Source organism: Saprolegnia parasitica (genome assembly GCF_000151545.1).
Source record: "Saprolegnia parasitica CBS 223.65 unplaced genomic scaffold supercont2.3, whole genome shotgun sequence".
Classification (NCBI taxonomy): domain Eukaryota; phylum Oomycota; class Saprolegniomycetes; order Saprolegniales; family Saprolegniaceae; genus Saprolegnia; species Saprolegnia parasitica.
In genome coordinates, this window is record NW_012156397.1 from 86,771 (window position 1) to 114,106 (window position 27,336).

Consider the following 27,336-nt stretch of genomic DNA (forward strand, 5'->3'; position numbering starts at 1 on the left):
ACGGCCTGTACGGTACGATGTACGAGACAGGCCAGTTTGCCGTTTTCAGAACACTGTTTTTGTACGTCGACCTGGGTTTCAGTGGACTTGATCCTCGGATCTCACGGTAAGGCCAGTGTAATGCCACCAGCGATCACTCCGTGCGTGGGCTTGGTCCATGCGAGTCAGAGATGGTTGACGACAGGTAATCAAGCTTCCATTGTACACGGCGAGGCTACTGCGAGAAGCACCGTGGTCTGGTGATAACCTGCGCGTGTAAAAACCCTGCAACGGCCAGGTCGCATTCGGCGGGAAAAAATGAGCACCCGGAACTGCCCTTTTATGCCAGCTGCAACCCAGAATGATTGGCGAGGGCAAAGTAATCGAGATCCCACTGCGCGTGACTTGAAGAATGTATCGAACCGAGGTAGAGAGTTCTTACGGTCTTCACCCGTTCTCCAGCAAAATCAGAGACAACCGACCATGTGCTCCAAACCTGAGCCAACTTTGTCCTTCGCAGCAGTGGCCGTCGCGCACCACTCCTCCGTCGCAACGTGTACGCTTCTGGACAGCAGGAAGTTGCAGCTCAATTACCCGACGCAGCTCGTCGCTGCCAACAGCACCGATATTATGCGATCACCGTGCCAAAGGCACGCAAACTTTGTGGATGGTACAGACTCGTCGCAGTGGTGGCTTCAAGCCCACGGCAAGATACTCGAACGCATCTCGGGACTGGGTGTGTGCTCTGAACTCTCGCTGCAGCAAAAGCACGTATTGAATCAGTTGGTTGCCTTTGAAACAGTCGGTCATTTCTATTAGGCGGCGACGCGACCAGGCGCGCTGAGCTGCGCCTCCTTGGGCGGCGTGAGCTGCGTACCAATCACGAGGAAGCTCGGCGGCGGCTTCACCGGGCTTCGCTCTACGGACATGGTCACAGCATCAAGTGTCGGTGTCACAGCATCATTTCGCGAACAAGACGTGGGTACGTACGGTTGCTGTTCCGCGGCGAGAGAGGCGACGGGTACACCGACCTGACGCCGATCGGGGGTGGCGGAGGCAGCGTCGATGGCTTGCGTGGCGACCGCGCCTTCGGTTTGCGGGTCGGCGGCCTCGAGAGTGACACGCTTGCTTTTGCGCGTCCACGAGCTAACGCAATCCGAGTTGAAGCCTTGAAGACCGCCTCGGAGGACTGTACGTACGTGGATGTCGCAGAGAGGCAGTGGCAGCGGGGACTTTTGGCCTCGTTTGGATTTGCTGCACTGGCGCTGGGCGGTTTGTCTCGCCCGAAGCTGCGATGGCCGATGTGAGTGGAAGGCGGTGACCCGGCGCTTCCTACGGACCTGTACAATGGCTCGGGCGTCGACGCTGAGCGAGTGTTGTCCGAGGTGTTGCGCCTTGACGAACTGCTTGAGATCGCCCGCGATCGTCTCCTACGTCCAACGCGGCTTTCGAAACATGCTCAATGTACGTTGAGATACGGGGCGGTCGACAGCGAGACCGAGCGCTGCAATCGGCGGTGGGACGAGCGTGGACCGCTGAAGCGCAAGGATGTCCAGCCACGTGGGCGGGTGCTTGACCAAGTAGCCGCTACCCACGCGCCAACATTTCAAACGGGACATTGGGATGTGGTGTCGTACGGAGCGAGTGCGAGGTACTCGTCGAGGCTTGGCTGCAGAAAGGGCAATGTCAGAATGGACTCGACGCTCGGGCGGTCGTTGGGACTAAACATGGTCATCGCAACTGAAGGAGGCAGAACGAGTAGGTAGTACTCGTGAGCGAGCATGGCGGCGATCAAGTGCCGCGTCTACCCAGCGAATGTTATCCGTCCCAGCCAAGTCGCGGTCGTTGTACCGGCAGTCGGCACATCGTGGCCGCCAAGGCGTCGTAGTCGCCGGCCGATATCTTGTGCACGAGCGCCGGGTATGAGCTCGCTCGGAACGGGCAGCGACCGGCCATGAGCTCGTAGAGAATGCACCCGAGCGCCCACACATCGGCCTTGAGCCCATACGGCTATACCGTTGGACGGTGACGCGCGAATCAAACGGGCTTTGGAGTCAATAGTACCTTGCCCTCGAAAATCTCGGGGGCCATGTACGCCGGGGACCCAATCAGCGTCTCTGCGAGGCTCGACGACGACTCGAGGCATTTCGCGATCCCAAAGTCACCGACGACGAGACGCCCGGTTTCAAACACAAAAATGTTTTTGGGTTTGAGATCCCGATGCAGGACGTTCGCAGCGTGCATGTGCTGGACTGCGAGTGCCATCTACACGCAGAGAGTGTTTTCGACACTCGCATAACTAAATTGCTTACCTGGACGAACAGCAGGAGGAGCGCGTCCTCGGACGCATCGGCGCGGTGCGCGTAGAGCCACTCGGCGAGGTCCCCGCCGTCGCAAAACTCCATGACGATCGCCAGCGTCTCGGCGTCCACAAACGCACCGTGGTGGCGGACGATGTTCGGGTGCTGAAGCGACGCGGCGACGCTCACTTCGTTCCAGCACACGTCGCTATGCTGGCATAACACCATAGAAACCTCCTTCTCGATGCGATACCGCTGCGGGGGCGAGAGGTCGCGGAGCGCGATGCGCTTGACACACACGACGTCGTTGGTGGCGCGTGTGTTGCAGAGATAGATCTATCCAGACAAAACATGAGGCGTGGCCACGACGTGCAGGGTCGCACGTCGCCGTAGACACCGCTTCCGAGCGCCCGAATGTCCTCAAAGTCGGCCAAGGACATGATCGATCGTCGTTTTAGAGCAGAACTGTTTTTAGCTCCACTTTCTTCGCATTGCAAGTCGTTGGCGACAGCAACGGCCCACACGCAATTCGATTTTGGTCACGGGAATCTGAATGTTTGTCTGGTAGCTCCATCCATGATACCGAGCAGCAAGATTCTGCAAGTATCGAACAACTGGCAGCAGACTGCTAAACACTCTGCGAAAGACCCGTACTTGGCAAGTACAGCCCTTTCGCGGAGTGTTTTGGGCTGCTGCTCGAATCCAATCCAAAGACAATACGATGTGATTGTAATGAGTGTTGAAGGGTCAAGTGATGAAGCTGCAATGAGGTGCAGGAAGGAGGTGGCGGCGATAGATAAGCACAGCGTTTGGAAATGATTGGCCACATGCTGGAATTGGATCCGTTTTTGACCAATCAAAACAGTTTCCTTTGAACATCTATAATTTGTGGAATGCATTATTTGGCTGCACGTATATATACTGTCACCTCATGCTCTCAAGTTGATTCTACCAAGGCCTTGGTTGATGCGGCCTACAATAGTCCCTGATGATCAACGTCAAAACGTTTTCAGTCGGCGATTCTGGCATGTTGCCTCAGCGAAGCTATGCCTATAGCTTGGTAGACCGGAGCAAAAGTCAATAAAGGACCCTTGACCAGCATCAATGAATTTGATGGGCTGATTCGCATGTGGCAATCGGTTCTGATTGGCAGCTGGTCCCACAATACAATCCGCTGCAAGCCATGCTCCGCGGGCTGCTGCTGCTCCTGTGGCTGAGCCTCGCCGCTGCGTCCAAGTGCGACACGATGTACACGAGACCGGGCATCAGCACGCTCGTCGCCGACGGCTCGTGCCCCGCCTCGGTCGCGTGCCTGCTGGACGCCCAGTGCAAGCCGATCCAGTCCTTTCCCAACGCAACGACAACGTTCAGCGACCCGTTGGGCGCGTCCAATTTGAGCATCGGCGACCTCTCCAAGTACCCGCACCCGACGCTGTACGTCGACGCGCCTCGCCTGCTTGTGCCCACAGTCTTGGTAGCAAGCTCTATAACCTCCGCTATGGCAACGCCTTTGACCGCGTCGAGTTCCCGCCGACGCTCCAGAACCTGTGCGTCGATCGCCATCACCGCACACTGTGACGTTGGTGCGTAGGACAATGGACCACTTGACGCTGTACTCACTCGGAAGCCTCCAACTGCCCGCGGGCTTGAAGAACTGGTACATTGGTCCATCAACATGTTGCTGAGCAATGCTAGGACCATGTTTACTTGCTACGTCTCCAAGATCACGACACCCGGGTTCCAGTGGCCGCAGTCGCTCGAGACACTGTACGGTGATGTGTTCGATGCGATTCCAATAATGGTCGCGAAGGAATCTCAACGAAAACCACTTGACCGACGTACCTGCCAACATCCCTCGCAGCGTCAAGTACCTGTATGACGACCGTGGTTGTCGCGTAGCATATCTCTCTCACATATCTCTTGTAGTGACTTGGCTTTCAACAACATTAGTGTCGTGGTGAATCAAGACTGGCGCTCCCTTCGCTACCTGTATCCTAGTTGGCAGCCCACGACTCGAGTTAATGACTGACGTAGGTACCTCAGTGGCATTCAAACGTTTGCGCACGTCTGGCTTTCGACCAACTTGACTTACTTGTAAGCCACTTGTGCGAGAAAGGCCGACTTGAACAACTCGTAGCTCGTGCAGCGGAAGCCACATCACAAACCTCACGCTGGACGAGGACACCTATCGCGTTCTCAATGCTTTGGGCCCCAACAACTATACGTCCAATACTGGCGTCAACGTTGGCTGGGCGTCGGCGAACGCGAGCACGTGCACGGGCCGGATCCTTCCGATTTGGCAAGGCGTCGTGGAGAATGCCACGGCGTGCGTTGTGCCGACGGTCACGAGCCCACCACCGACGACCTTCGTGCCGACAGATGGTGCTGCGTCTGGCGGTATATTTACGATCGAGAGACTTGGACTAGCAGCTTGGATCCGTAGGCAGCAGTGGGCTCCTCATTGCAGTCCTTGTGGCCAGTGGCGTTGTCGTGCTGAGTGCGATCGTGCTTGTGCTCTATCGGCGTCAGCAACACTCGCTCAGCATCCAAGAGTCGACAACAAGTACCATCGACTTGAGCAACCTCCAAATGTTCAAGCTTGACCGATCGGAGCTCGTCGTCCTCGGTGACAAGCCCCTCGCGGCGGGTGCATTTGGCGAGGTCTGGAAGGGCACGTACGCCAACGAGGTTGTAGCCATCAAGCGCAACAAGGACAAGCTCGAGAAGGGTCTGCAGAGTTTCATCGCCGAGATTACGCTCATGGCCAAGTATAAACATGCCCTTGCTCGTCCTAGCTCACGTTGGCAATATAGGATGGACAGCCCGTACATTGTGCGGCTCGTGGGCGCGAGCTGGGTCCGGCCCGTCGACATTGAGTGCGTCGTTGAGTTTATGGACCTCGGCGACCTCCGCTGCTTCCTCGCCGACCACTCGATGACGCAGTTTACATGGAGCGAGAAGGCGCCGGTCGTCCGGAGCATCGTTTTCGGCCTCATCTTCCTGCACACGTTCGACCCACCGATTGTCCACCGAGACCTCAAGTCGCGCAACATCCTCCTCGACTCGGTCAAAGGCACAAAGCTCACCGACTTTGGCATCTCGCGCGAGGTGGACGATCTCATGACGAACGGGATTGGCACGTACCAGTGGATGGCCCCGGAAATCATCTCGGGCACGTCGTACTCGGAAGCCGCCGACATCTACTCGTTTGGTGCGCGCCGTGTCAATCTTGCAGGTACTCAGGGCGTGTAGGTGTTGTGCTCTCCGAGCTGAGTACGCACGCCATCCCGTACCTGGGCTTGACCAACTCGGCGACGGGCCGCTCGGCGACCCCGCAGTTTGTCATGACCAAGGTGCTTGCGGGTGAGATGACGCCGGCATTTGACGCAACGTCGCCGTCGTGGGTGCAAGAGATCGGTCTGCGCTGCATGGCGCTGGACCCCGACGCGCGGCCGACGGCCTTGGAACTCTACGTGCTGCTTCGGCCACTGCTAGACTCGCTTCCACAAACAGCCAAGTCCACGTCGCCGTAGGACGCAGTATCGACGCAATCCGTGAAAGATTCGATCTACAGCAGAATGGAGGTCGAGAACCCGCTGCGGCGTCTCGAACGTCGACGTGAACTGCTCCAAAAGATCCTGATGAACTGCTGGTTTGCGGGCTTGTTGGAGCGTGAATTGATCTTGTCTGCACGCACTGCGTCGAGTATACTCGGAAAGCAAGACCCCTAGCCCTCGCGTAGGACACGCAACACTAAGTACGGTGTGCCGAACGAGTAGACGTCGGTCGTGGTCGCGTAGTCATCATCCGTAATGGCCATCCACTGGAACATGCCATCTCGCGGGACTCGCCAAAGTCGGTGCGCTTGCACCTCGAGTGCAGAAGGACGTTGGGGACTTGAAGTTGCGGTGGATGACCAAGCGTGTGGAGATAGTACCAGCGTGGCAAGACATTCGGTAAGCGTATGCGGGCACTTTCTGCGGCAAACTTGGCGCGGCTTGTCTCCAACATGTCTTTGACACGCTTGACGGCCACGGGTTGCGGTGTACATGACGAGCCTCACGTCGCTGTGCGCACCTGACGCGATGGGTGTCGACCCTGGCACGACAAGATCGAGCTGCCGATGCCGCAGGACAACGATCTTCATTGGTGGTTTGGAAGGCACGCTGGCAAATCTTGTGGCGCGTCTGTCGACGACATCGTGCCCACACAGGCTTTGGGCTGGGCGAAACGAGGATGTACTCGCAGGCGGCGATGGACGGGGTTCTTGCTTGCGACGCTGCCAACGAGCGACGGGCCCCGCGACAAGATTGATAAGAGCGGTGATGCATGTATCTACGCAGCACCACAGGACGAGGCTTCATTGAGAGGGTGTGTACGCAATGTTAGAAACCAAGTTTCGGCGTTGCTACTCCAGTACGCCGCAACCATTGGTTAACGTTGTGTATGATTTTACTTGGTGTGCACACGGCTTTGGCAACGTCGTTGCAAGTCCTTCTGGGCGTGAACGCTTCTGTCAACGTACAGGCGAATCCGAGGCGGCAAACTTGGCGATCTGCCGCGTCGAGCTGAAGTTGATAGCTCAATGCTGTTGCACGAGAGGTTCCTACGCGCCGTTGATCGTCACATTCCTATATCACCGACTAGCTAGGCACGACACACAAGAGCGGCGAAGTATTGGGGAATGTTGTGAGGCTGGGAATGTTGTGAGGCTGGCGCTGTGGGTGAAATGGGCAGAGTAAAGATTGTGGCTGGAAGTGCTGACCTGTCGAGGCAGGCCATAATAATGCACGGCCCTAGAGAATGAGCTCTCATCGGCAGCAGCGCAGCCAACGTATACAGCTCGGTTCGTATTTTAGCCCACACGTCAATGTGTTGAAGCCCCTCACTCGCAAGCCCCCAATGCCTTATAACGCCAGATCCCACGACGGCGTCACCATGGCAACTTCCCGTCACCATGTCTGGCTTCTCTTCCGTCGTTGTTCACAAAGCCCACCAGTGCAATAATCTGTCTTGTTCGTGAACGGCCGCGGCCGTCTCCGAGTCGCCTCACCGTAATAGCAACAGTCGTACAATCGGCTTCAATCGAGGTGCTCGTCGATCGTGGCAGGTGGTCGGGGAACGGTCGATTGCTCTGCGCTTCTTTCACGCCTCGTCCCTTTCTTTTAGTCTGTGGACGCAGCACGGTGTTGCCACCACTGAGCTACTTGGAGACCAACAGTGGCCTCCACCGTGGTGTCGCGGCAGGTTTACCACGTCAACTCGGAGACAATTGCCTCGGAGGCTTCTTCTCAAGCTTGTCGTCGGATGTCGATACCAGTCGCAATCGCAGATGACTGCAATGCATCTCGCTGAATCTCTTGGCACGACATGCAAACGACCAAGGTGCGTCAAGAACCCAGGTTCGTGTATGTGCGCGGCAGCTTCGTGTAGAAGCGTCTGCACACTGGACAGGACGCGGCGCTAAAACACGCACGGATCAACCCGACGGCAACCTCTACCTTACTCTGTCAAGCAGGTGGGCAGCCCATGCGGTGGTCGTCGTTGGCGTCCCGTCTGTCTTCGCACATTTCGTGAGCCGACTTTCGACCCTCGTGCTCCGCGGAAACAAAAATCTTGAGCAATTCTGTAGGTGACGACAGACTAAGCGAGTCATACTGCGAGTCATATGTGCTGTGATTTCCAAGGCAAACATTTAATACTAGTATTACGTTTGTATGAGCAGGCCGTACTGGCGAGATTATTGTTTCCAACACTATGAGCAGTTGGTGCATCGACTCGAAATTATGGTCAAAGAAGAGTCGTGGCGACTGGTGGACGTACCTGGATAGTTCGACGCGATGGCTACTCATCTACGCAGCTCCACAACGCACGGACGTAAAAACAGGAAGCCGCGTCGATCGCGCTCGAGGACAACCATGAGCTCGACTGTTACAACCATCTCGGTGCTGTAATCGAAAGATACTCGGCGTCCCCATCTTGCCGTCCGTTGCCGCCTCTTTGCGCCCGCATAGGCGCAAATTTGATCGCTCGCGGAAGGGGAGCGTGCGTTTGGAATCAGAAGCCGGGATTAGATTCGCGGCCGTGGGATGCGTCGAACCATGCGTCGTCTTGGGTGCGACGCAATTGCCGTGCGGAGGCTCGTGGTGTCACCACGGAACAAAGGTTCTGTAGAGCCTCGAGCTGCATGACGCCGCGTGCTGGCATGGTGCACGGACAGGACGCTTCAGCGTGCGGCGATAACGTGCCACATACGCACGTCAGCGACGCACACATGCACTTGACGCCCGCACCCACCCGCACCTTGCATCGTCCAATGGCGGCGTCGATACACAGCAAAGAGTACTCATCTCTGCGAATTCCATCGCCACATGTTGCTAGCCGTCTGCTTCACGGGAATCGCATTAGTCACAGCGTCGGTAGCCAAAAGAATGGCGTCGATCCGCAGCAGTTGCCAACTTGCCGCTTCAACCCGACGTCAAGCATGAACCAGCGCGCGTCCCGAGCCTCGTCCGTCCTAAGCTGCATGCGGCTCAACCGCGCCGACTCGAGCGTCCTCTGCGAGATCACGGCCGAGATCGTGCGCGTCGACGACGACAAGGTCAAGTCGCCCGAGTACGTCATCTCGATCCAGCTGCCGCGGGCGTCGGCGCACCTCGTTGCGCGCACCTACTCGGAGTGGCGGCGCCTCTACAAGTCGTTGCTGGCGAGCACTGACGCCGCCGACGACGCTGCGTGCGACTGCGTCATGGGCTCGTGCCCTTTCTGGACGCTGCACGCGCTTCTGCGGTCGGTGGACTTTCCCAAGAAGACGCTCTTCTTCAGCCACTCGCCCAAGGTACTCGACGACCGCAAACGCGACCTCTCCGAGTTCCTCACGTCGCTCTTGGCCAAGCTGCAGCACTTCAAGACCGAGTTCGAGGCCGCCAGCGCGGACGCGAGCTCGGCGGACCTCCCCAACTGGCAGCTCGCCAAATGCAAAGTGCTCGACGCCATTGAAGCCTTCTTGGGTCTCGACGCCAACGTTGTCGGTCAGCTCCACCGCGCTGCGAGCGGCCGCCGAATGAACCTCCGCGGGTGGCAGTCGGACCGCAAAAACTTGTACTTTTTACCGACCGCTGTCGCCGTCTAGACAGCGCTTCTTCGTGTCGTTCGATGTAGTCGTCTTAATTTATACCTCGGTTTTGAGAATTCCATGTTGAAGTGAAGCAAACGACGGCAACTTTGCCGAGCAAACACGAGATGGTATCGCGCTCAAAGGGAGGTTCTTGCCGTCTGCAGCAGCACGTGTTTCGGCGCCGTCTGTTTCTGCGTCGTGACTGCAACCACTCTCGCACCGTGTACCATCGTTGAAAGCAGTCGCAACAAACGATAATGGAAGGCGTGTGTGGCGGTAGTACATATTGGTATTGACGGCGTTTATAGCAGCGTACGGAGGAAGATGGTTTCCTTGATCTTCTTGAGCTCGCGCGTCACGAGCTTGGCGTGGAAGGGTTCGACCTCGAGGATAATGTACGAGTGGCGGGCGTTCGACTGGAGGAACTGCGCGCTCACGTTGATGCCGTAGTCGGAGAGGACGGCGTGGATCTTGCTGAGGACGCCGGGCACGTTGTGGTGCATGTGGAGGATCCGAATGTTGCCCGCCGACGTGAGGCCGAGGTCGACCTCCGGGATGTTGGTCGCCGTGATGCTCGAGCCTTCGTTGATGAAGCGCACGAGCTTGGTCGCGACCTCGACCGCGATGTTGCCCTGGGCCTCTTCCGTGCTGCCGCCAATGTGCGGCGTCAAAATCACGTTCGGAATGCCCTGGAGCGGCGTCGAGAAGGGCTCGCCATTCTTGGCCGGTTCCCACGGAAACACATCGACGGCCGCGCCGCCGAGCTTGCCCGACTTGAGCGCGGCCGCGACTGCGTCGAGGTCCATGACAGCACCACGGGCGTTGTTAATGAGGAGCGCACCGTCCTTCATGCAGCGCAGCGTCTCTTCGTTGATCATGTTCTTGGTCGAGCTCGTCGCCGGCACGTGGAGCGTGACGCAGTCGGCGGCCGCGAGCACGTCTTGGAGCGAGTCGAGCTGTGTTGCGTTGCCGAGCGGGAGGCACTTGAGCGGATCGTAGAAGACGACCTTCATGCCGAGGAGCTCTGCCAGGACCGAGACTTGGGACCCGATGCGGCCGTAGCCAACGATGCCAAGCGTCGTGCCACGCACCTCGTGGGCGCCGGTCGCCGACTTTTTCCAGATGCCGGCGTGCATGTCGGTCGAGCGTTCAAAGAGCTTGCGGTGAAGGCAGAGCACCTCGCCGATCGTCTTCTCCGCGACAGAGCGTGTGTTGGAGAAGGGCGCGTTGAAGACGGGGACGCCGTACTGCGCAGCGCCCGCGAGGTCGACCTGGTTGGTGCCGATGCAGAAGCAGCCGATCGTCCAGAGGCGGTGCTCGTGCCACCCGATCGAGTCGAAGAAGGCGCGGTCGAGCTGCGTCTTGGAGCGGATGCCGAGGATGTTGGCGTTGGCGGCAATGTCGATGAGCTCTTGGCCGCCCAGCGCGCCCTTGTACGTCTCGATGCTGTAGCCCTCGTTCTCAAAGATCTCGATCGCGCGCGGGTGGATGTTTTCGAGGAGCACGACCTTGATCTTCTCGACCGGGTAGCTCGTTGGTCGCTCCAGGTACGACGTCGAGAACGCCCGGCGCGCACGAGCAATTGACCGAAGCATCCTCTCTCCAAGGCGGCGAAACCAGCTATGACCACCTCCTCCGCCGGCGCGACGGATGCCACAAGAATCGCAAGATCTGCGACAGTCGCTCAAGTGCGCGCCCGATTAAGTGCGTTTCGGACCCCATACATTGTACGCATTGATCAGAACCACACTTTAAGAAGACGATCGTGCCACATCGCGATGACGTAATAGAGCACGCCAGATCCCCGCGATGTAGCTTGGTCTTTGTATGCTCGTGCTCGATTGCGTTGCAATAAAATACGCAAGCACCGGAAACACTCGGTAAAGTGCGCCGGGTGTTGACACGACGCCTTCTGCCGCGACGCGACGTTGAAGTCGCCTCGGTGGCACCGCGTGCTTGGCCGAAGTCGGCGTCGTTCTGGCCGTGGACTGGTTCACTCGGTGAGCTCCGATCGGGTATGTGTAGAAGGCATCGCCATTGCAGCTCTACATTCATGTACAGCGATGAGCAAATCAATTGCAGTACACCGGATGATGTTGAAGTCGCTCCTGGAGCAAGGAACACGGCCGATCAAAACCAGCGATCATTGGCCCGAAGCGCGCGAAACAAAGTCGACGCGTGAGGATAGCAGAGGCCATGCGACGCGAGGTGAGCTCGGTACCGACCGTCAACGAGTGCATTTCGTACTACCAGTATCTAGGTAGCTCCAGCACCGAGGTTCACGTTCCGTCGCATGGACAAGTGTTCGGATGCGACGCCGGATGCACGCCTTGCAGTTGGAAGCATTCTACAGTGTTCTGTATCCGTGCAGCAAGGTAAACGGACACTTTGTCTGATCGCGTTAAGCGGTAAGCGGCCTCGACGATCCTCAACAGTAACGTTAACGTTAGCACACAACTCGGCAGGTCTTAGGGCATAATGTATGGTAGCGCTTTGAGTCCGATTTCAACACTGTAAACTGGGCGAAGGCTGAACGGTCGTCTTGCACGCCTTGCCTCGACGGCAAATCTTCGTAGAATGAGCAGAAAACATGGGTGGTATCATACCTGGAGCCTACTCGCAGCAGCAAGTCGTTAACGGCTCGAAGCCTTCCATGGAACACTCGTTCAATATGGGATCGACGCCTTTCGCCACCGGCAGCCAACGTGGCGCTCCGTGGCGTTGGGTCGGTTTCTCCCGTTGAAACGTCAAGTCGATTTGGCGCTACATCGAAGAGGTGTATGTATAGTTTGTTTCGCCACCGACCACCGACGATGCTCGCACGAGCCCAGCCCACGACGCCCAAGAGCGCGTCCATCATTACAAAGAAGGTAGCGCAAAGCACCAACCTCCCGACTTATTTAGCAATATCAACAGATTCCAGGCGTTGACGTCGAAGCCTTCTTGCACTCGCCCCGTGAATCCTTGAGTATTGACACCACGCCCGCCGAGGAAGAAGACTGTGACCACCCGGGCTGCAAAGGCTGCCAAGCGCTACTCACCGAGAACCAAGTATACACCTTTTATTCGACTGGCAACACGAGCTCACACGTTGTATGTAGCTACTCCGGGAGCTACTCCTGCGCACGTCTACTGACGCGCAGCAGATCATCAACGCATTCGAGAAGCAAAGCGACTTTCAGCGCCTTCGGTTCGAGACTGTCCTCAAGCCCAAAGGCCCTGCGCGCAACGCCAGCATCAGCTCGCCAACGAAGCAAACCAAAGCCCCAGGACAGCTGTCGCTGCCAATGACGCCCGACATCTTCCGCAAGCTCTCGACTCCGGCGGCGCAGGAACTTGTCAAGGTTCACCCCGAATTCAAGGAGCTCTACGACGTCGCAACGACGTGCAAGGGGAGTCTTTTCGAGCGCATTGTAAACTCGGACATGTTCACCGACGACCAAAAGAAGAAGCAGCTCCAGCTCTCAACGATGCGGCAGCTGGAACTCAACACGCTTGATATCCAAGCCAAGTCGCCGCGCCCAAGCAAGCGCGAGAGCCAAAGCAGTGGGCAAAAGAGCCCACAGCGCCTCCCCATCTCGCCCGAGGCTGCCGGCGACGACTACTTCAAGCTCTCCAACGACTTTGTCGCGTCCCTGCGCCAATAATGATACCCGCGCGTTGACTTTGCACACGACTACTTCATTATTCAACTCCAATAGTCCTGTTGACACGACTCGACCCGTTAATTAAACACTTCACATTGTGTTGAACCTAAAGAACGCGTGAAAGCTCCGACGACATGCAGTCGGGCCACTTGAGCAATTAGCGCAAGCGAGGGACGACGAAGAGCCGATGGATGCTGTAAATATTTGATGTAGTCTATCGGTGCCTTAGGCCGCAACCGTGATGCAGTAGTTGTCCGGACGCCGGAGCTCGAGCGTCGAGATGTGGTCGTAAATGGTCGGGTGGTTGGCTGTTGGGAGGTTCAAGTACACTTTGCTGTGAACGACGTCGACGCGCTTGCTTGTGGTGATGAGAATCCAGCGTACGTAGCAGGACACGAGCAGCGTGAGACCGCCAAGGATGCTCACGACAATGAGCAGCGTCAGCGCCGTCTCGTCGGCCATTTATTTGCAAGTGAACTCTGGCCCGCGCCTTTTTCGACCGTTTCCCAGAACAAAGGCAAACCTTCGACTTAACTTCTAGTCGACAGATGGACGAAAGCCGTGGGTACCTTGGAGTCTTCTTGCTACGACTGGGCGCCGCCAACTACCGCAGCATAGAGTCATTGCGGTAGCTCGACACCATTGTGAGCTAGAATACTGCGCAGAACAACTTAGTACGTGTATCATGCACGTTTGACACAGCAACGTTCGCGGCAGCACGGTGAACGCACAAGTTTTTGGCTGTCTCCATTTCTTCAAGCACGATTGCTCAATTATGGCGGGAAAAATCTTCAGTGTTCTAGAGCCACAACGATCCAAATATGAGTCGACACGATCAGACGCTGGTTTCTATTGTGGATAATATGACACTAATTATACGGCGGCAATGCTCTTGACGGACGAGACGAGAGTGAGAAGATGCTTCTGCTGCTCGACGAGAATCGTGACGAGGTGGCGCTCGAGGCCCTTCATCTCATCCTCCTTGGCGCGCTGGAGCCCATAGAGCTCGTTGAGCTTGACTTCGACACTGCGCGCCTAGATCCAATTTCGTCGAGTACCCCATTCGGAGACACGTGAGATTTTTTACCTTGGCTTTCTTCGAGTCGATGGCTTCCAACAGCGCTTCCGTCTCTTGATGCAGCCGCCGTTTCCTGGCGACTTGGGCTTGGTTGACGTGACCGTCCTTCATAAGTTGGATGCCACTGAGCTCGTCCTCGAGGGTGCCGAGATCTGCTTGGGCCTTCTCGATCTCGCGATCGCTCTCGTTTTTGCTGTGGAGCACTTGGTCGATCTGGGCGTGCAGAACGTCAAGTTCACTCGTGACGACATTGCTAGCGCTTCGGTGCTGCACAAGCTCGTCGCGGCGGTAGTTGACCAAGGTCTCGTACACCGTAGTGTAGACCTAGTGGTCTCCGTTGTCAGTCGTAGCGGCTGCTGCCATGTACCTCGTGAAGCTTGTCGATCGTGGTCTTGGATTGTGCGAGCTGGCTCGACAAGTCACTGGTCGTAGCTTCCAACTTGGCTTGCCACGCCCGATCAGCAGCCGTCTTCTCCATATCTTTCTACACATCCCAGGTGGGTTATTCGCCCGCAAACCACGACGGATTGTCTACTGTGTCGAGCTCGTCTTCCATGATTTGCATCTTTTGCAGCCCGGAGCGCAGGAGGAGGAGGTGCCGCATGACGTATTTCTTCTTGAGCGAACTCATCTCTTCTTGTAGATCGAAAGCCGCGTCTTCAGCTTCCTCGAGGGCGTGCGTCACTCGCTGTAGCTCCGTCTCCGTCGTCTGCGGTATTCATATTAAAGCGACGAGAGGAGAGTAAGGCGTCGATCGATACCTCTTTCTGCTTTTTGAGTTGCTGCATGGCGATCTCGACCTTGTCGATGAGCTTCTCGCTCTCTTCTTGGACGAGCGACATCTCTGCTTCGTGTTGTTGGTTAGCAGTCTCCTGACATGCTCGAAGCCGCGTCTGGAGCTCCGCATCTGCGTCAGCTCGCAGCTGCGCGGTAGTCTATCTTGACAAATGAACACACAACCAACACATGCAGCCCTACGGAGGCCAATGCGGCGCTCTGGTCTGACTGCAATTGTGCCAGCTGCGTCTCGTGCGCACGTCGAACCTTTCCAAGTTCGTCTTGGAGCTGTTGGTAGTGGTCGCTGCGTAACGCAGCCCGTAGCGTTGCGATTTCGTCCGTTTTCAGCTGACTCCACCGTGCCTTGGCAGCTGCAAGCTGCGCTTCGGCCTCGTTCTGCATCGTAGTTTGGATCTACACCACATAAGTCCTTTCTCACTTGAACGGACTGTTGGTACCTCGGCACAGGCGTCGCGCAGCTGCTGGTCACTCGCGACGGCGGCCGCATTCATGCGATTGGTCCATTCAGCAATGACGCGGGCTTCGGTTGCCTCGACGACCGCGTCCCGCGTTGCAGCGATCGCACGCTCTCGCTCCACTTTGGCAGTCGCAGCCGCTGCGTCCACGGTGGCAGCGCATGCAGCTTGTAGCTCCTGGGTTTTGGCAGCCAAGAGCAAGCCGAACCGCTCTTCGCATGCGGCAAGTGCCTGCCTGGAGTCGCGCTCTAGTGCGTCAACCTAACCATAGACAGCAGTGAGCCCTCATCTCGCATTTTGCAAGGAACCTCGTCTTTTTGCGCTTGCTTGATGAGAGCAGCAGCGCGCTGCCACTCAGCCTCGCGGTCCGACACGCCCTTGTCATAGGCCACCTTCTTTTCCGTGTCGATGCGGGCGGTGGTGTCTGACGGCGATTTCAAGTACCTACTATAAAAGCCCATAGTACCTGCGAGGGCACGCTGCCACTTGGCAGCTGTCGTCATGACAGCGTTGCCTTTCTGCTCGACCATCTCGCGTCGACAAGTCTCGAGCTCGGCCGCGAGCTAGAAAACGTGACGCCACATTCCACGTCATCGTCGCTGCTCACCTTGGTGTCGGCAGCGGCGCGAAGCTCTGCGATGGCCGCCGCGTGCTCTGTCCGCGCAGATGTCAAGAGTTGCGTCCAGTGAGCGACCGTATCGGCGACGGCTGCGTCGTGTTGCGAGATCAGCGCTTGCGTGGCTTTGGCTTGGTCGTGCACGAGTGATTCTTGGGTCATCGCTAGTGCACGTTGGGCCTTGGCAAGCCAGCGCGCTTCGATGTCCGCGCCAGTCATGGCAGTTATCGACTGCCATCGACCTTGCTCGGCATCGAGGAGTGCCTCTGCCGCGGTTCTTGCCTCGCTCAAGGCTGCAGCGTGCGTCGCCTGTATCATTTCATGATGCGTCGCTGCCGCAGCCTGGACCTCTCGGAGGTCGCTACTGTGAGCCAACTCCATCTCTCTCAGTGCTTCCGTCAATTGTGCGCTTGCGGCGGTCTGCAATTCCGTCTCCCGCATCCGCCGCTCAGCCTCGAGTCGTTCGATGGCTGCATCAGCTTCCGCTTGGCTCTGACGAGCGGCTTCCTGGAGAGCCTCGATGGCCTGCACATGGCTGGCTTCCAGTGCCTCGACCTCAGCGTCGTGTAGGCTTGTGAGCTCATTCTTGGCTAGCTCCAACGCGGCCGCCGATGCGACCTTGCAGTCCCTGCGCCCGCATCAGCTTGCAGCACTCGCCAGTAGTGTACGTACGCGAGAGCTTGCGTATGGGCACTTGCAGCTGCTCGGGCGGCGTCGGCAGCGTCCGTGAGAAGCCGCTCAGACACGGCCGCCAGCGCCAAGTCTTTTTCCAGAGTGCACTTTTCGTGGACGTCGGCGCAGGCGACGGACAGCCGGTCATGCCAGACGACTTCGCGCGCCTGCAGCGCCTCCTTGAGCTTTTGCGCTCCAGACTCTTGGACGCGGTGACACGCCACGTGACGCGTCCAGCCTTCCCAGCGGATTAACACCCGCGTCGCCTCGCGGTGTGCTGTGGATAGCGCTACGCGCAGGAGTGCAACCTGCTGTTTTTGCTGCACGCTCTGGGCTTGTAGCGAGGCAGCGAGCGCGAGCCGCGTACTCTGCGCCTACATCGCTCGCGTGAGTTTCAGTCGCGCTTAATGGAGATGCAGACCTCCGCGAGGGCGGAGCGCAGCTGCGTGCGCTCATTGTGCAGCGCCGTGATCTCGGCAGCTTTGGACGCTTCCGTCTCGACGAGAGACGCCTTGATGGCTTGAAGCGACGCTGATTGGCGCTCCGCATTGAGTTTGCTGCGGTCTCGCTCCTTGAGAAGCTCTTCCCGTGTCGACAAGAGGCTCGTTTTCAGATGCGCGAGGTCAGCGCGCTGCGTCTCAAGCTCGGCGCGGGCACGCTGGCTTTCGTCGCGTGCGCCGATGAGGGCGATCTTGGCGTCGTGGAGCTGGTGTTTTGTGCTCGAGAGCTCGCCCTGCGTAAGCAACTGCGTCTCTTCGAGCTTGGCGAGCGCCGTTGATAGCGCCGTCTCCTTGTCTTTAGCCACTTGCTTGGCTGCGATTACCTCGGCTTTTGTCGACGTCGTAGCGTCGGCCAACTGCGCCTGAAGTTCGCGCACCTTGGCCTCTGCGTCGTCCTTGCGCCGGATTTCGCCATCCATCTAGAGATGTGTCAGGTTGGGATGGTTCGAAGGGCGTGTGTACTTGGCTCTTCAAGTACTGTCGCTCGTGCGTTAAACGGCGAAGCGTCGCTTCCATCGTAGCTCGCTGGGCGTCTTCGAGCGACGATTTCGTGCCGTTCGCCGCCTCTTGAAGCTCCTCGTTCGTGGCTTCGAGCTCGGCCATACGCGCGTGCAGGCGCACCGACTCGCTTGCGAGCTTCTCCATCGAGAGCTTGGCACTCTCTTCCTTGTTGCGCGACGCTGCAAGGTCGGCGACGAGATCAGCGACGTTGGCCTGGAGCGTCGCCATCTTGGACTGCAGCGCCGCGTTAGCCGCTTGGACTGTCTCGACTTCAGCTCGGTAGCGTGCGTCCGCCTTCTCGAGTTGTTTGCGGTGTCTACACAGAGCTCTCCAAGATACCATCAGATAGCACCCGTGTGTACGCTTCGTCGAGGTCCGATGAGAGCTTCTTGCGGTCGCGCTTGAGGCTGTCGAGATTGGCGGTCAGTGTCGCGACCGTTGCACCGAGCTCCTCCTTGCATCGCGTTTCAGACGCCAGCTGCGCTTTCAAGTACTCGATCTTGTGCTGAAGCTTCTCGTTTGCGGCGCTGTCGACGGCAGCCGTCGTCGGAAGCAAAGCGGGAGGAAGGCTCTTGGCTTCCAAAGCCACGAGCTTGTCTTCGAGGGTGGACACTGCCACTTGCGCGTCGAGAGCCGCTGCTTTCGCCTGTTTCGTCTGCGCCTGCGCGACTTGCAGCTGGTGCGATGTCGTTAGCAGCTGTGTCTTGAGCTCTTCAATCGTATCCAGCTCTAAGAGGATCATGTCCATTGAATTACGAACCGTGGTCGACGTACGCTGACGGTGACCAATACGCAGCGCCTCGGTCTCGAGTTGGAGGCGGTCGTGCACTCGCTGGACGTCTGCTTGGTGCGTCGCCGCGAGTCGTTGTCGGTCCATCTCTCGTTCGCGCTGCTCGGCCTCGAGCTGCGCCGAGAGCTGCTCAATGGTTTCAATCAGGCTCAGTTGGTTGCCGCTGGCCACCTCCCTATCGACACGATTCGTATCGTATGTGGTTGACTGGACGAACCGGCTCGGTGGTGGCGTCGATCGGGCAGAGTAGAGTTGCTCTGTCTCCAAGAGGCGTCGGGTCCACTCGTTGTCTTTGGCCGCCATGGCGTCCGAAAACTCTTTCTGGAGGGCGCTGAGGCGCTTTCCGAGCGCCTTGGTCTGCCTCTCAAGCACTTCATTCGACTCGAGCAGCTGTGCACGATCGGTCGCCCATTGCACCTGCTCTTGCTGCCGTCTATTGAAACCAACACTTGATACTTTGACACTAAACAATCCAAACCCACGCAGCTTCAACATCGGCCAAACGTGCCGTGAGTCGGGCGTTCTCGGCCACGAGCGACTTGTTGGCGGACTCAACTGCGGACCACTCGGCCTCAAACTGCGCTAAAACTTGGTTGTCCTTGGGGCGTGGTGGTCCTTTCTTGGATTTTCGCTTCACGACGGAAGGGGCTTCGGTCGTGCTGGCTGCGTCGTCTTCGGGCAACCGTGCCGATGACGCGGCCGATGTCGAGAGCGGCTCGAGGAGTTGCGACTGTCGGTGGAGCTCTGCAAGGAACGCGGCTTCGTGCGCGTCGGCGCTAGGCTTTGCGACACCCATGAATTTCAGGAGCGAATCTACGCCGCTCGTTGTCTTGGTGGTTCATAAAGGAATTATACCGGATGGCTGTGGCTGCTGGTTATTGCTGCTGTTGTTGCTCACGTTGCTGCTATTCGACTTGAGTTTTCTCGTCACCTTCTTCTTGGTCGACGACGTCGGACGGTCGATTTCGTGGGAAAAACGGTTGTGGCGCAGCGCTTGCAGCTGGGCGTAAATCGTGTGGCAGTTGGGACAGACGCCGACTTGCTTGTAAAAGTGCGACGGATTCGACTGCCCGAGTTCTGCGCGCTGCGCAGCATCGAGAGCATCCCACCCCGCCGCGTCGTCCGAGCGCGAGAGCAGATACCCCATGGCGGCTCGCGCGAGTAAGATGTTGTTGTAGCCAATTTTGGTGCGCTGACCCGTGTCGGCCAGCGGCAGCGGCGTCAGTGGCGGCGTCGCATACAACCTTGGCGATGCTAAGCCGAAAGATTATGGATGCGCGCTCGTACCCGGGGAGGTCGGCGTCCGAGTATCGGCAAAATTCGCCTGCGCACTTGACGCTCGAAGGAGCGTCCGTCTTGGCCAAGCTCGGCAACGACTGGGTCCCGGGCGCCACTTCCACGAGCATCTGCGGCAGGTGCGACAGCCACACGACGTTGTCGTCGTCCACCACAAATTCGGCGCCAAGCTTCGCAATCGACACCTGTCGCAAGACAATAGACTCCAAATGACGACGACGCAGACACGTACGTGGGCAGTCGTCTGGAGAAAGCTTACGACGTCCAGCGTCGCACGCTCCATCTCCTTCCTCGCACGCCCTGCCCCGTCAAAGCTCGATAGCGAGACGCCGTTATTGGCTCGGTACTCGGCCAGCGCGTGTTCGCTGCTGCTATGAACGTACGCGACGAGGCCAGCGAGGCTCGGTCGGTGCTTGGGCGGGCCGTCCAGGGCGTCGAGGAGGCTGCTGAACTGCGTCGCGTCCAGAAGCTCCCGCTTTCCGCTGCGATAGAAAGCGTACGCTGTGTGGCGCAGCACGTTCTTGGGGTGCGCAGAGAATCGAGCGAAGCGGTCTCGGATGCTGCTCAGACTCACGTGATCGTCCTTCTTCTTGGCGACGTGACCGTGCTTGGAGGCGAAGAGCCACCGCTGCGGCCGGCCCTCCGCGTCCAGTAGCACCGTGTCGAGAAGGCGCACGTTGCACTTGGTGTCTTCGGACCAGAGACGCTGCGCCGCCCAGTCCCAGCTCCGCGCCTTCGCTGCCATGTCGACGGGGCAGAAAACGACAAGGAAACGGCGGGCCTGTGTGCGATCGGTTCGTTGCCGGGTTTCGACTTCTGCGTCAACGCAAGGGAATAGATCAACGTCACGGAATCCAACTCGAGCGACTTAGTAGACCTTTAGAGCGCAGCTCGTTGACGCATTGTAGTCACAGTGGCACGGACGTCAGAGAGAAAGGTCTTATATTACTGAAAAGGTAGGCTTCGCTGTCTCGCCAATCCAGAGGTCAGATGCGCGAGCCTGCTATGAATGAATTAGTGGCAGGCAGAGTCTTCTCTTAGGCAGAGTCTTCCCTTTGACAGAGTCTTCTCTTAGGCAGAGTCTTCCCTTAGACAGAGTCGCAGCTCTGCATGGCCCTCCAGAGACGGCCCTGCCCTTCCTTTCTCCTGCGAGCGTTGCCGCCTGGTTTCAGCAATCCACTGGTTGGATTGTATCCGGACGCCTAATTCTGTATCCGGTTGCGTGAAACGGCCCGCTATTTCGACGCCCAGTTGAGTTGAAACCAAGGAAGGCCATGGCAACGCCGGTCCATCCGCTCGACGCTTGCCGCTGCTTCGAGCACGTGCTGGCTGCCGGCCTCGCCGTGACCTACCACGCGCCCGACGGCGAGCCGCAGCGTGGCATGCTGCACCTGCGAGAGACAGACCTGGTCTGGACGACGACCGAGATCCTGCCGTACTTTCAGGTGACGACGGCCGCCGCCGCCGTGGCCTCGATCAGCAGCGTGCGTCCTGGACGACAGACGACCAATTTTCTCCGCACGTCAAAGTACATCAAGCCGCGTGAGTTGCCCGCGAGCGACGAGCGCTGCCTCTCGCTCCTGCTGCACACGAACAACGACGAGATCGAGAGCTTCGACCTCGAGTTCAAGACGAGCCGGCTCGCGGACGACATGCTCGCGTACGTTACGACCAAGTACATGGTGCCCTCCGAGACGCTGGACCCGACGAGCGTGCCGCTGCCGACGGGCCACGTCGTCTTTTGCCAGCGCCTCTACACGCACCCGACGTTCGGCCACGGTATTCTACTGTGCATCGTCATCAACATTGCGACGCTGGCGCTCGAGTCCCCCGTCGAGACGAATGCGTCACTGCTGCTGGCGCTCTCCATCTTGGACGTGCTGCTCGCGGCCGTCTTTACGATCGAGCAGGCCATCAAGATCGTGGCGCTCGAAGGCGTCCGGCCATTGCTGCACGACAACTGGGACATTGTCGATTTTTGCCTCATCGCGTCGTCCTGGCTCGGGTGTCTCCCTCTCTACAGCGCGTGGAACCTCAGTGCGTTCCGGAGCTTCCGCGCGCTGCGGTCGCTGCGCTTCTTCAAAGGGCTCTCGGAATTCTTCGACGCGTTTCTCAAGACGCTGCCGATGGTCGGGAACGCGCTCGTGTGCTTCGGGTACTTGCTCGTGCTCTTCGCGGTCCTGGGCATGTACCTCTTTGACGAAGCGCTCTCGCACCGCTGCGCCGTCCTGAGCAACGGCCACTATGTCGAGGTCATGCCCACCATGTTCTGCCGCCCCGAGGCCGACGCCGTCGCGACCTGTCTCCGCGGCCACGTCTGCCGGCCGATGCAGAGCCCGAACGCAGGCTACACGGGCTTCCATACGTTCGAAGCGGCGTTTCTGACCGTCTTTATGATTTCGTCCCGCGCCGGGTTCGGCTCGTCCTTCGAGGCGACGATCCAGACCAAGTACTACTTTAGCGTCGTCTACTTTGTCGTGCTCATCGTGTTCGTCTCGTACATGATCCCCGCGCTCTTCATTGCGATCGTGCGCCACAGCTTTCTCAAGAAGCCCCGCGAGGCAGAGGCGAGCCGCCTCGTCTCGTACAAGGCCAAGCGCCGGCCGCAAATGCCGCCCGTCACGAGCGTCGTGCCCAACCTCGCGCAGTACGCGACCAAGCGCCTCGTGCAGCTGCTGCAGACGTTCCTGGACGCGCGCAACTACGAAGTCCGGAGCCTCGCGGCCAGCGACGAAGCCCACGCCCCCGCGTCCAGTAGCGACGTCGAGAATGCGACGAGTAGCGTCGACGAAGAGAGCCCCGAGGTGCGGCTCGAAGCCAATGCCGCGCCTGTCCGGCGCGCGCTGCGGCACCGACGGCCCGTGCGCGTGTTCTTCTTCTTCGCGAGCGACGGCCGCGTCGTCCGCGTCGGCCGCGCGATCGGGCGCAGCGCGGCGTTCGAGCACATTGTGAACGTGCTCATCCTGCTCAACGCGTTGCTGCTCGCGATGGAGAAGAGTCCGGACAAGTGGTACGACGACCAGCGCGTCTCGATCGTCGACCACGGCTTTACACTCGTCTTTCTCTGCGAGTTTCTCCTGAGGGTACCATATCGTCTTGATACGGCAAGAGAGGTCAACGTCAACGTAGATTCTGACCATGCACGGCCTCTGGCCGTACCTCCAGGACCCGTGGAACCGGTTTGACGGCGCCATCGTCGTCGGCGCGGGTCTCAACTTGCTCTTCAAGTCAACCTCCATCTATGCGCCAGCACAGGAGCGCGTCGCGTTCCTCTTTCGCATCTTTCGGCTGCTGCGGCCACTGAGCATTCTTCGGCAGAGCAGCCCGCTGCTCAAGATCGTGACAGCCATCATCTCGAGCCTCCCGTCGCTCTTCGACCTCGTGCTCTTCATGCTCCTCGGCAACATCGTTTTTGCGATCCTCGGCATGAACCTCTACGGCGGCAAATTCCCCGACGGTACGCAACCGCGACTTGACCGTTTGATACATTGATTGATGCGCAGGCTCCCGCAGCAAATTTGATACGTTTGCTGACGCGACACTCACGCTCTTCAAGATCTCGAGCGGGCACGGGACGTGGGGCATCTTTTACGCGGCGCTGCACACATCCTCGAACGCCGTCACGACGACGTACGTCCAGATGCTCTCTATCTGCTTGGAGGCGATTTCATTCTAGGTACTTTTTGAGCTACACGGTGTTTTCGGTCTACATTACGCTCAACTTTATGATTGTGATCCTCTTGCGCAAGTTTGCCTTGACGGACGACGAGAAGCGCACGCGCCTCGGGAAGCAGTTCCGCGACAGCCTCACGCGGACGCTCGCGGTCTTCCCGCGCCTCGACGAAGCGTCGTTTCTGCGGCAATTTGCCAAGGAATTTCCGTCAGATGTGCAGTACATGGGCTCGACGCAGTCTCCGTCGCCGCCGCCGTCCACGTCGTTCGTGCGGCGCAAGCTCTGCGCCGTCGTGCCGTGCGTCGTCGCCAAGGCCAAGCGCATGGTGTTGCGCCCGTCCGCCGTGTACAGTGCCGTGCCGCAGCGGTCGCCGCCCAAGCCGCCGACGAGCGACTGGCTCTACAACGACGTGTCCTGCTTCCTCTTCGGACCCGACTCGGCCGTCCGGCGGAAATGCAAAGAGCTCAATTCGCGCACGGAAGCGTCCATTTTTGTGTGCATCGTCATACGGAGCGCCCTCATCACGCTGCAGAGCCCACTGTACAGCGGCACGATCACGCAGTTCACGACGCTCGTCGAGTGGGTCTTCATGTTTGTGCTCCTCTTTGAGTTTGTCATCAAGATCGTCGGGCACGGCTTCTTCTTCACGCCCAACGCGTACCTCAACGACAAGTGGAACCAGCTCAACATCGTCGTGCTCATGGCCTGCGTCCTCCTTCTGCTCATCCCACACTCGGACCTGAGCGACTACTTTCACCTCGGCCGCGCCTTCGGCCCAGTCCGCGTCATCCGTGGCGTCGAGGCGTTCCGCGTCATCACCAACGCGCTCATGTCATCGCTGCTGCAAGTGTGCTACGGCATCGTGCTCACGTGCTTCCTCTTCCTCGTCTTCGCGTGCGTCGGTCAGCAGCTTTTCGCCAACAAGTTCAAGGCCTGCTCTGACGCAAGCGCCGCGATTCTCACGGCCAAAGACTGCGTCGGCGTCTATTTCGATGCAACGACGCTCCTGCTCAAGCCCCGCGTGTGGGGCAATCCGAATGGCATGCACTTTGACGACCTCGGCGGCGCACTCGGCACACTCTTCTCGGTCGTCTCCAAGAAAGCGTGGATCGCCGTCATGTACCGCGCCATGGACATCGTCGGCGAAGGCTTCCAGCCGCGCGAGAACGCGTCGGGGTACTTTGCCTTCTTCTTTGTCGCGTTCGTCTTTATCAGTCGCTTTTACCTCCTCCGCGTGTTTGCCGTACGTGCGACGCGCTTGACTCATTGATGCTAAGGTGATATACGTAGGGCATCATTGTCAACAACTTTCGGTGCCACAACGGCACGATCTTCCTCAGCAACATGCAGCTCGTCTGGCTGCGCAACAAGAAGCGGATCCTCGCGCTGCAGCCGCGCTTCCCCGAGCCGTCGACGACCACGATGCAAGTGATCCACACGTTCGTCAAGCACCGACTCTTCCGCGTGCTCTCGTCCATCGCAGTCCTCACGCACGTCGTCGTCCTCGCCGCGTCCGGGCCGCACGCATCGCACATTTGGTTTGCGCACTACTTTTTCACGTGCCTCTACGGCACCGAGGCGGCGCTCGCGATCCTCTCAACAGGCGCGCGCGAGTTCCTCACGCGCGGCATGTCCTCGGAGGCGCTCAACGCCTTTCTCGTCATCTGCATGCTCATGGGCCCCGTCTCGAGCACGTCGCCGGCCGTCCTCGTCATCGGTGTGACGCGCGCGTTTGACTTTAACCACCTCACGCTCGTGCTGGAGCTGTTCCCGTACTTTCGCGGCTTGAGCTCGCTCTTCCAGACACTGCTCGAGAGCACGCGCGCCATGGTCAAGCTCACGCTGCTCCTCGGGTAGGTATTCGTCGCCTGCACACTGCACATTGAATCGTTTCCACGTAGCTACGTCATGTTTATCTACGCCAACCTGGGCATGCAGCTCTTCTCGCTCACAAAGTGGGGCGACGGTCTCGATGCCAACCTCAATTTTTCCACCTTCCCGCGCGCCCTCACGGCCTTTATCAAGTTTGCGGCCGGCGAAGATTGGTATGAATTGAGATTCGATTGAAATTCGAACGATGGTGTGGCTAGGTCGGACGCGTACCGCGCGTGCAGCGTGACCAAGCCGCACTGCGTCTACCGCAACGCGCAGGGCCAGTCCGACTGCGGCTCCAAGTGGCTCTCGACGATCTTCTACTACTCGTTTTTCGTGCTTGTGTTTTTGATTCTGCAAAACTTTTTTGTCGCCGTCGTCCTCGACACGTACGTGAGCACGGCGGCGCTCGTGTCCGAGAGCGAGTCGCTGACCAAGATCGGCTTCAACATGGACCACCTCCAAGCCTTCCGCCTCACGTGGAGCCGCTTCGACCACCAAGCGCTCGGCTACCTCTCGAAACGCAAGCTGCTTCGGTTTCTCAAACTGCTCCGGCGCCCGCTCGGCCTCCAGTCGCCGACGCGCTGGCAGGCGTCGCCCGAGCAGCACCTCGGCGACCGCCTCGTCGACCGAGAGACGCACGATGCATACATGGGGATCGTTGCGCGCCTCGACGAGCTCACGTACCGCCGCCAGCTCACGCGAGGTCCTCGGTACGTGAAATTATCAAGGTTGCAATTGCTTATCCAACGGCAAGGTACCAAGACAACATGATTCGCTTCCGAGATCTCCTCCTTGTGCTCACGCAGCGCAATGTACCGGGCGAGAGCCTCACGGTCGGCGAGAAGGTCGTCGAGTTGGCAACACAGCAGTACATTGCGCAGCACAAGGCCGCCGTGATGATCCAAAAGGTGTTCCGCGGAAGTCTCGTGGCCGCGCGCAAGAAGCGCAGTCGCACGCTCGGCGAGCGTCGCCGCCGGTCGTTCCACTACTACAAGGACGCTGCCCAGTGGCTGTCGTAGTAATCACTCAACACGTTGCATTTATGCTTTCGTGAGGCGGCGGCGCCAATCTTGGGCGTGGGCCGCGACTATGTTTGTCATCGCCGTCATGGCGTCGACGCGCCACACGGAGTGCAAGTAGTGGAGCGCGGGCACGTGGCCCTGGGTCACGGCTGCGTCGAGAACGTCTTGCCGGAATGGCTCGAGCCGCGTTTCGCAGAGGAAGCGGAGGTTGACCAAATCGCCTTCGTACGCGGCGGCGTACAAAGCGTGGGGCGTGCAGCCTTCCTCTCGGTGCAAATGCAGATACATTGCAATGTCCACGTGGTGGTACAAGAGCGCGCCGTCCATCGCGTCCGTCGTGCAGCCCTCGTCTCGGTGCGTCTGCAAGAACGTCACGACAGGAAGATGGCCGTTCTTGGCCGCGCCGTCCATGGCGCTCGTCGTGCAGCCCTCGTCTCGGTGCACGTGAAGGTACTCTACAATGTCCAAGTGGCCGTTGATCGCCGCAGCGTTCATTGCCGTGACCGTGCAGCCTTCGCTTCGGTGCGTATCCAGAAATCGAACGATGTCGAGGTGTCCGGACCGAGCAGCACCGTTCATTGCCCGCACTGTGCAACCGCTCTGACCATGCTCGTGGAGAAAGCAGACGACGTCGAGGTGTCCATTAGCAGCAGCTTCGTTGAGGGCGTCGGGACTTGTTTGGAGATGGTCTGCAGCGTGCAAGGCCTGTAAGATATCAAGGTAGCCGCGAGCTGCGGCGAGGTTTACGGCTGTGACCGTCCACATGTGTGGGCAATACCGCATTAGGCGGGTGGTCGTGCTGGCGCCGTCGTCCTCGCGGCCGACCGCCGTCACGAGGGTGCGCGCCCACGTGTAGTCGAGATTGCCGAGGCTCGCGCACGACGCTATCGGCGCATCGAGGGCGAAGGCCGCTGCATAGTCGCGAGCGTACGGCAAGAGGTCCTCGACGCAGCCACTTTGGTAGGACGCCACGACGCCGAGGAGCGCCGAGTCCAGGAGCACCGAGGTTGCTGCCGA

General features: G+C 58.9%; 11 protein-coding genes across 11 annotated transcripts; 5 read left to right on the forward strand and 6 right to left on the reverse strand.

Moving 5' to 3' along the window:
* Positions 1-836: 836 nt before the first annotated feature.
* SPRG_01257 (NEK protein kinase) lies at positions 837-2,755 on the reverse strand. Its single transcript, XM_012339479.1, has 12 exons — positions 2,663-2,755; positions 2,533-2,615; positions 2,292-2,487; positions 2,044-2,244; positions 1,831-1,989; positions 1,749-1,783; positions 1,617-1,700; positions 1,458-1,566; positions 1,320-1,409; positions 1,179-1,268; positions 970-1,125; positions 837-898 (listed from the first exon to the last, which is right to left on the reverse strand). The coding sequence occupies exons 1-12, from the start codon at positions 2,717-2,719 to the stop codon at positions 884-886; spliced, it is 1,275 nt and encodes a 424-aa protein (XP_012194869.1). The 5' UTR covers positions 2,720-2,755; the 3' UTR covers positions 837-883.
* A 707-nt stretch (positions 2,756-3,462) lies between these two features.
* SPRG_01258 (TKL protein kinase) lies at positions 3,463-5,837 on the forward strand (the record flags this gene model as incomplete). The annotated part of the gene is made up of 11 exons (XM_012339480.1): positions 3,463-3,713; positions 3,758-3,826; positions 3,871-3,936; positions 3,975-4,046; positions 4,090-4,152; positions 4,206-4,268; positions 4,314-4,373; positions 4,417-4,676; positions 4,723-5,047; positions 5,093-5,490; positions 5,532-5,837. 11 exons carry the CDS (start codon positions 3,463-3,465, stop codon positions 5,810-5,812), a joined length of 1,908 nt encoding a protein of 635 aa, XP_012194870.1. The 3' UTR covers positions 5,813-5,837.
* Positions 5,838-8,739: 2,902 nt separating this feature from the next.
* Positions 8,740-9,411, forward strand: SPRG_01259 (hypothetical protein; the record flags this gene model as incomplete). The annotated part of the gene is made up of 1 exon (XM_012339481.1): positions 8,740-9,411. The coding sequence occupies exon 1, from the start codon at positions 8,764-8,766 to the stop codon at positions 9,409-9,411; it is 648 nt and encodes a 215-aa protein (XP_012194871.1). The 5' UTR covers positions 8,740-8,763.
* A 287-nt stretch (positions 9,412-9,698) lies between these two features.
* On the reverse strand, positions 9,699-11,118 carry SPRG_01260 (hypothetical protein; the record flags this gene model as incomplete). The annotated part of the gene is made up of 2 exons (XM_012339482.1): positions 9,699-11,016; positions 11,114-11,118. 2 exons carry the CDS (start codon positions 11,116-11,118, stop codon positions 9,699-9,701), a joined length of 1,323 nt encoding a protein of 440 aa, XP_012194872.1.
* Positions 11,119-11,459: 341 nt separating this feature from the next.
* On the forward strand, positions 11,460-11,775 carry SPRG_18974 (hypothetical protein; the record flags this gene model as incomplete). The annotated part of the gene is made up of 2 exons (XM_012339800.1): positions 11,460-11,604; positions 11,657-11,775. 2 exons carry the CDS (start codon positions 11,460-11,462, stop codon positions 11,773-11,775), a joined length of 264 nt encoding a protein of 87 aa, XP_012195190.1.
* An 89-nt stretch (positions 11,776-11,864) lies between these two features.
* Positions 11,865-12,142, reverse strand: SPRG_18975 (hypothetical protein; the record flags this gene model as incomplete). Its single annotated transcript, XM_012339801.1, has 2 exons — positions 11,865-11,964; positions 12,003-12,142. Coding segments are annotated over 2 exons (240 nt in total), but the record flags the coding sequence as incomplete, so codon positions are not given.
* A 34-nt stretch (positions 12,143-12,176) lies between these two features.
* SPRG_01261 (hypothetical protein) lies at positions 12,177-13,153 on the forward strand (the record flags this gene model as incomplete). The annotated part of the gene is made up of 3 exons (XM_012339483.1): positions 12,177-12,266; positions 12,313-12,447; positions 12,498-13,153. The coding sequence occupies 3 exons, from the start codon at positions 12,177-12,179 to the stop codon at positions 13,041-13,043; spliced, it is 771 nt and encodes a 256-aa protein (XP_012194873.1). The 3' UTR covers positions 13,044-13,153.
* Positions 13,154-13,868: 715 nt separating this feature from the next.
* SPRG_01262 (hypothetical protein) lies at positions 13,869-15,901 on the reverse strand. Its single transcript, XM_012339484.1, has 9 exons — positions 15,841-15,901; positions 15,683-15,798; positions 15,357-15,635; positions 15,100-15,312; positions 14,883-15,056; positions 14,657-14,830; positions 14,489-14,605; positions 14,131-14,445; positions 13,869-14,078 (listed from the first exon to the last, which is right to left on the reverse strand). The coding sequence occupies exons 1-9, from the start codon at positions 15,875-15,877 to the stop codon at positions 13,917-13,919; spliced, it is 1,587 nt and encodes a 528-aa protein (XP_012194874.1). The 5' UTR covers positions 15,878-15,901; the 3' UTR covers positions 13,869-13,916.
* Positions 15,902-16,580: 679 nt separating this feature from the next.
* Positions 16,581-20,501, reverse strand: SPRG_01263 (hypothetical protein; the record flags this gene model as incomplete). The annotated part of the gene is made up of 10 exons (XM_012339485.1): positions 19,982-20,501; positions 19,741-19,934; positions 19,309-19,697; positions 18,936-19,266; positions 18,671-18,886; positions 18,438-18,628; positions 18,026-18,392; positions 17,625-17,979; positions 17,084-17,581; positions 16,581-17,036 (listed from the first exon to the last, which is right to left on the reverse strand). The coding sequence occupies exons 1-10, from the start codon at positions 20,492-20,494 to the stop codon at positions 16,581-16,583; spliced, it is 3,510 nt and encodes a 1,169-aa protein (XP_012194875.1). The 5' UTR covers positions 20,495-20,501.
* Positions 20,502-21,023: 522 nt separating this feature from the next.
* SPRG_01264 (hypothetical protein) lies at positions 21,024-26,316 on the forward strand (the record flags this gene model as incomplete). Its single annotated transcript, XM_012339486.1, has 8 exons — positions 21,024-22,832; positions 22,879-23,206; positions 23,253-23,379; positions 23,426-24,665; positions 24,713-25,275; positions 25,324-25,467; positions 25,513-26,007; positions 26,052-26,316. 8 exons carry the CDS (start codon positions 21,024-21,026, stop codon positions 26,314-26,316), a joined length of 4,971 nt encoding a protein of 1,656 aa, XP_012194876.1.
* Positions 26,316-27,170, reverse strand: SPRG_01265 (hypothetical protein). The gene has a single exon (XM_012339487.1). The coding sequence runs from the start codon at positions 27,100-27,102 to the stop codon at positions 26,338-26,340; it is 765 nt and encodes a 254-aa protein (XP_012194877.1). The 5' UTR covers positions 27,103-27,170; the 3' UTR covers positions 26,316-26,337.
* Between the last annotated feature and the right edge of the window lie 166 nt (positions 27,171-27,336).

Excerpts from the sequence above, each read along its gene's own strand:
- SPRG_01257 (XM_012339479.1), bottom strand. The coding sequence starts at position 2,719 with ATGTCCTTGGCCGACTTTGAGGACATTCGGGCGCTCGGAAGCGGTGTC. Across the intron at positions 2,488-2,532 it reads GACCTCTCGCCCCCGCAGCG|CGACGTGTGCTGGAACGAAG; the intron begins GTATCGCATCGA and ends ATGCCAGCATAG. Across the intron at positions 2,245-2,291 it reads TCCTCCTGCTGTTCGTCCAG|ATGGCACTCGCAGTCCAGCA; the intron begins GTAAGCAATTTA and ends CTCTGCGTGTAG.
- SPRG_01262 (XM_012339484.1), bottom strand. The coding sequence starts at position 15,877 with ATGACGACAGCTGCCAAGTGGCAGCGTGCCCTCGCAG. Across the intron at positions 15,057-15,099 it reads AGAGCGCCGCATTGGCCTCC|ACTACCGCGCAGCTGCGAGC; the intron begins GTAGGGCTGCAT and ends TTGTCAAGATAG. Across the intron at positions 14,606-14,656 it reads TGGAAGACGAGCTCGACACA|AAAGATATGGAGAAGACGGC; the intron begins GTAGACAATCCG and ends TGGGATGTGTAG.
- SPRG_01265 (XM_012339487.1), bottom strand. The coding sequence starts at position 27,102 with ATGCGGTATTGCCCACACATGTGGACGGTCACAGCCGTAAACCTCGCC.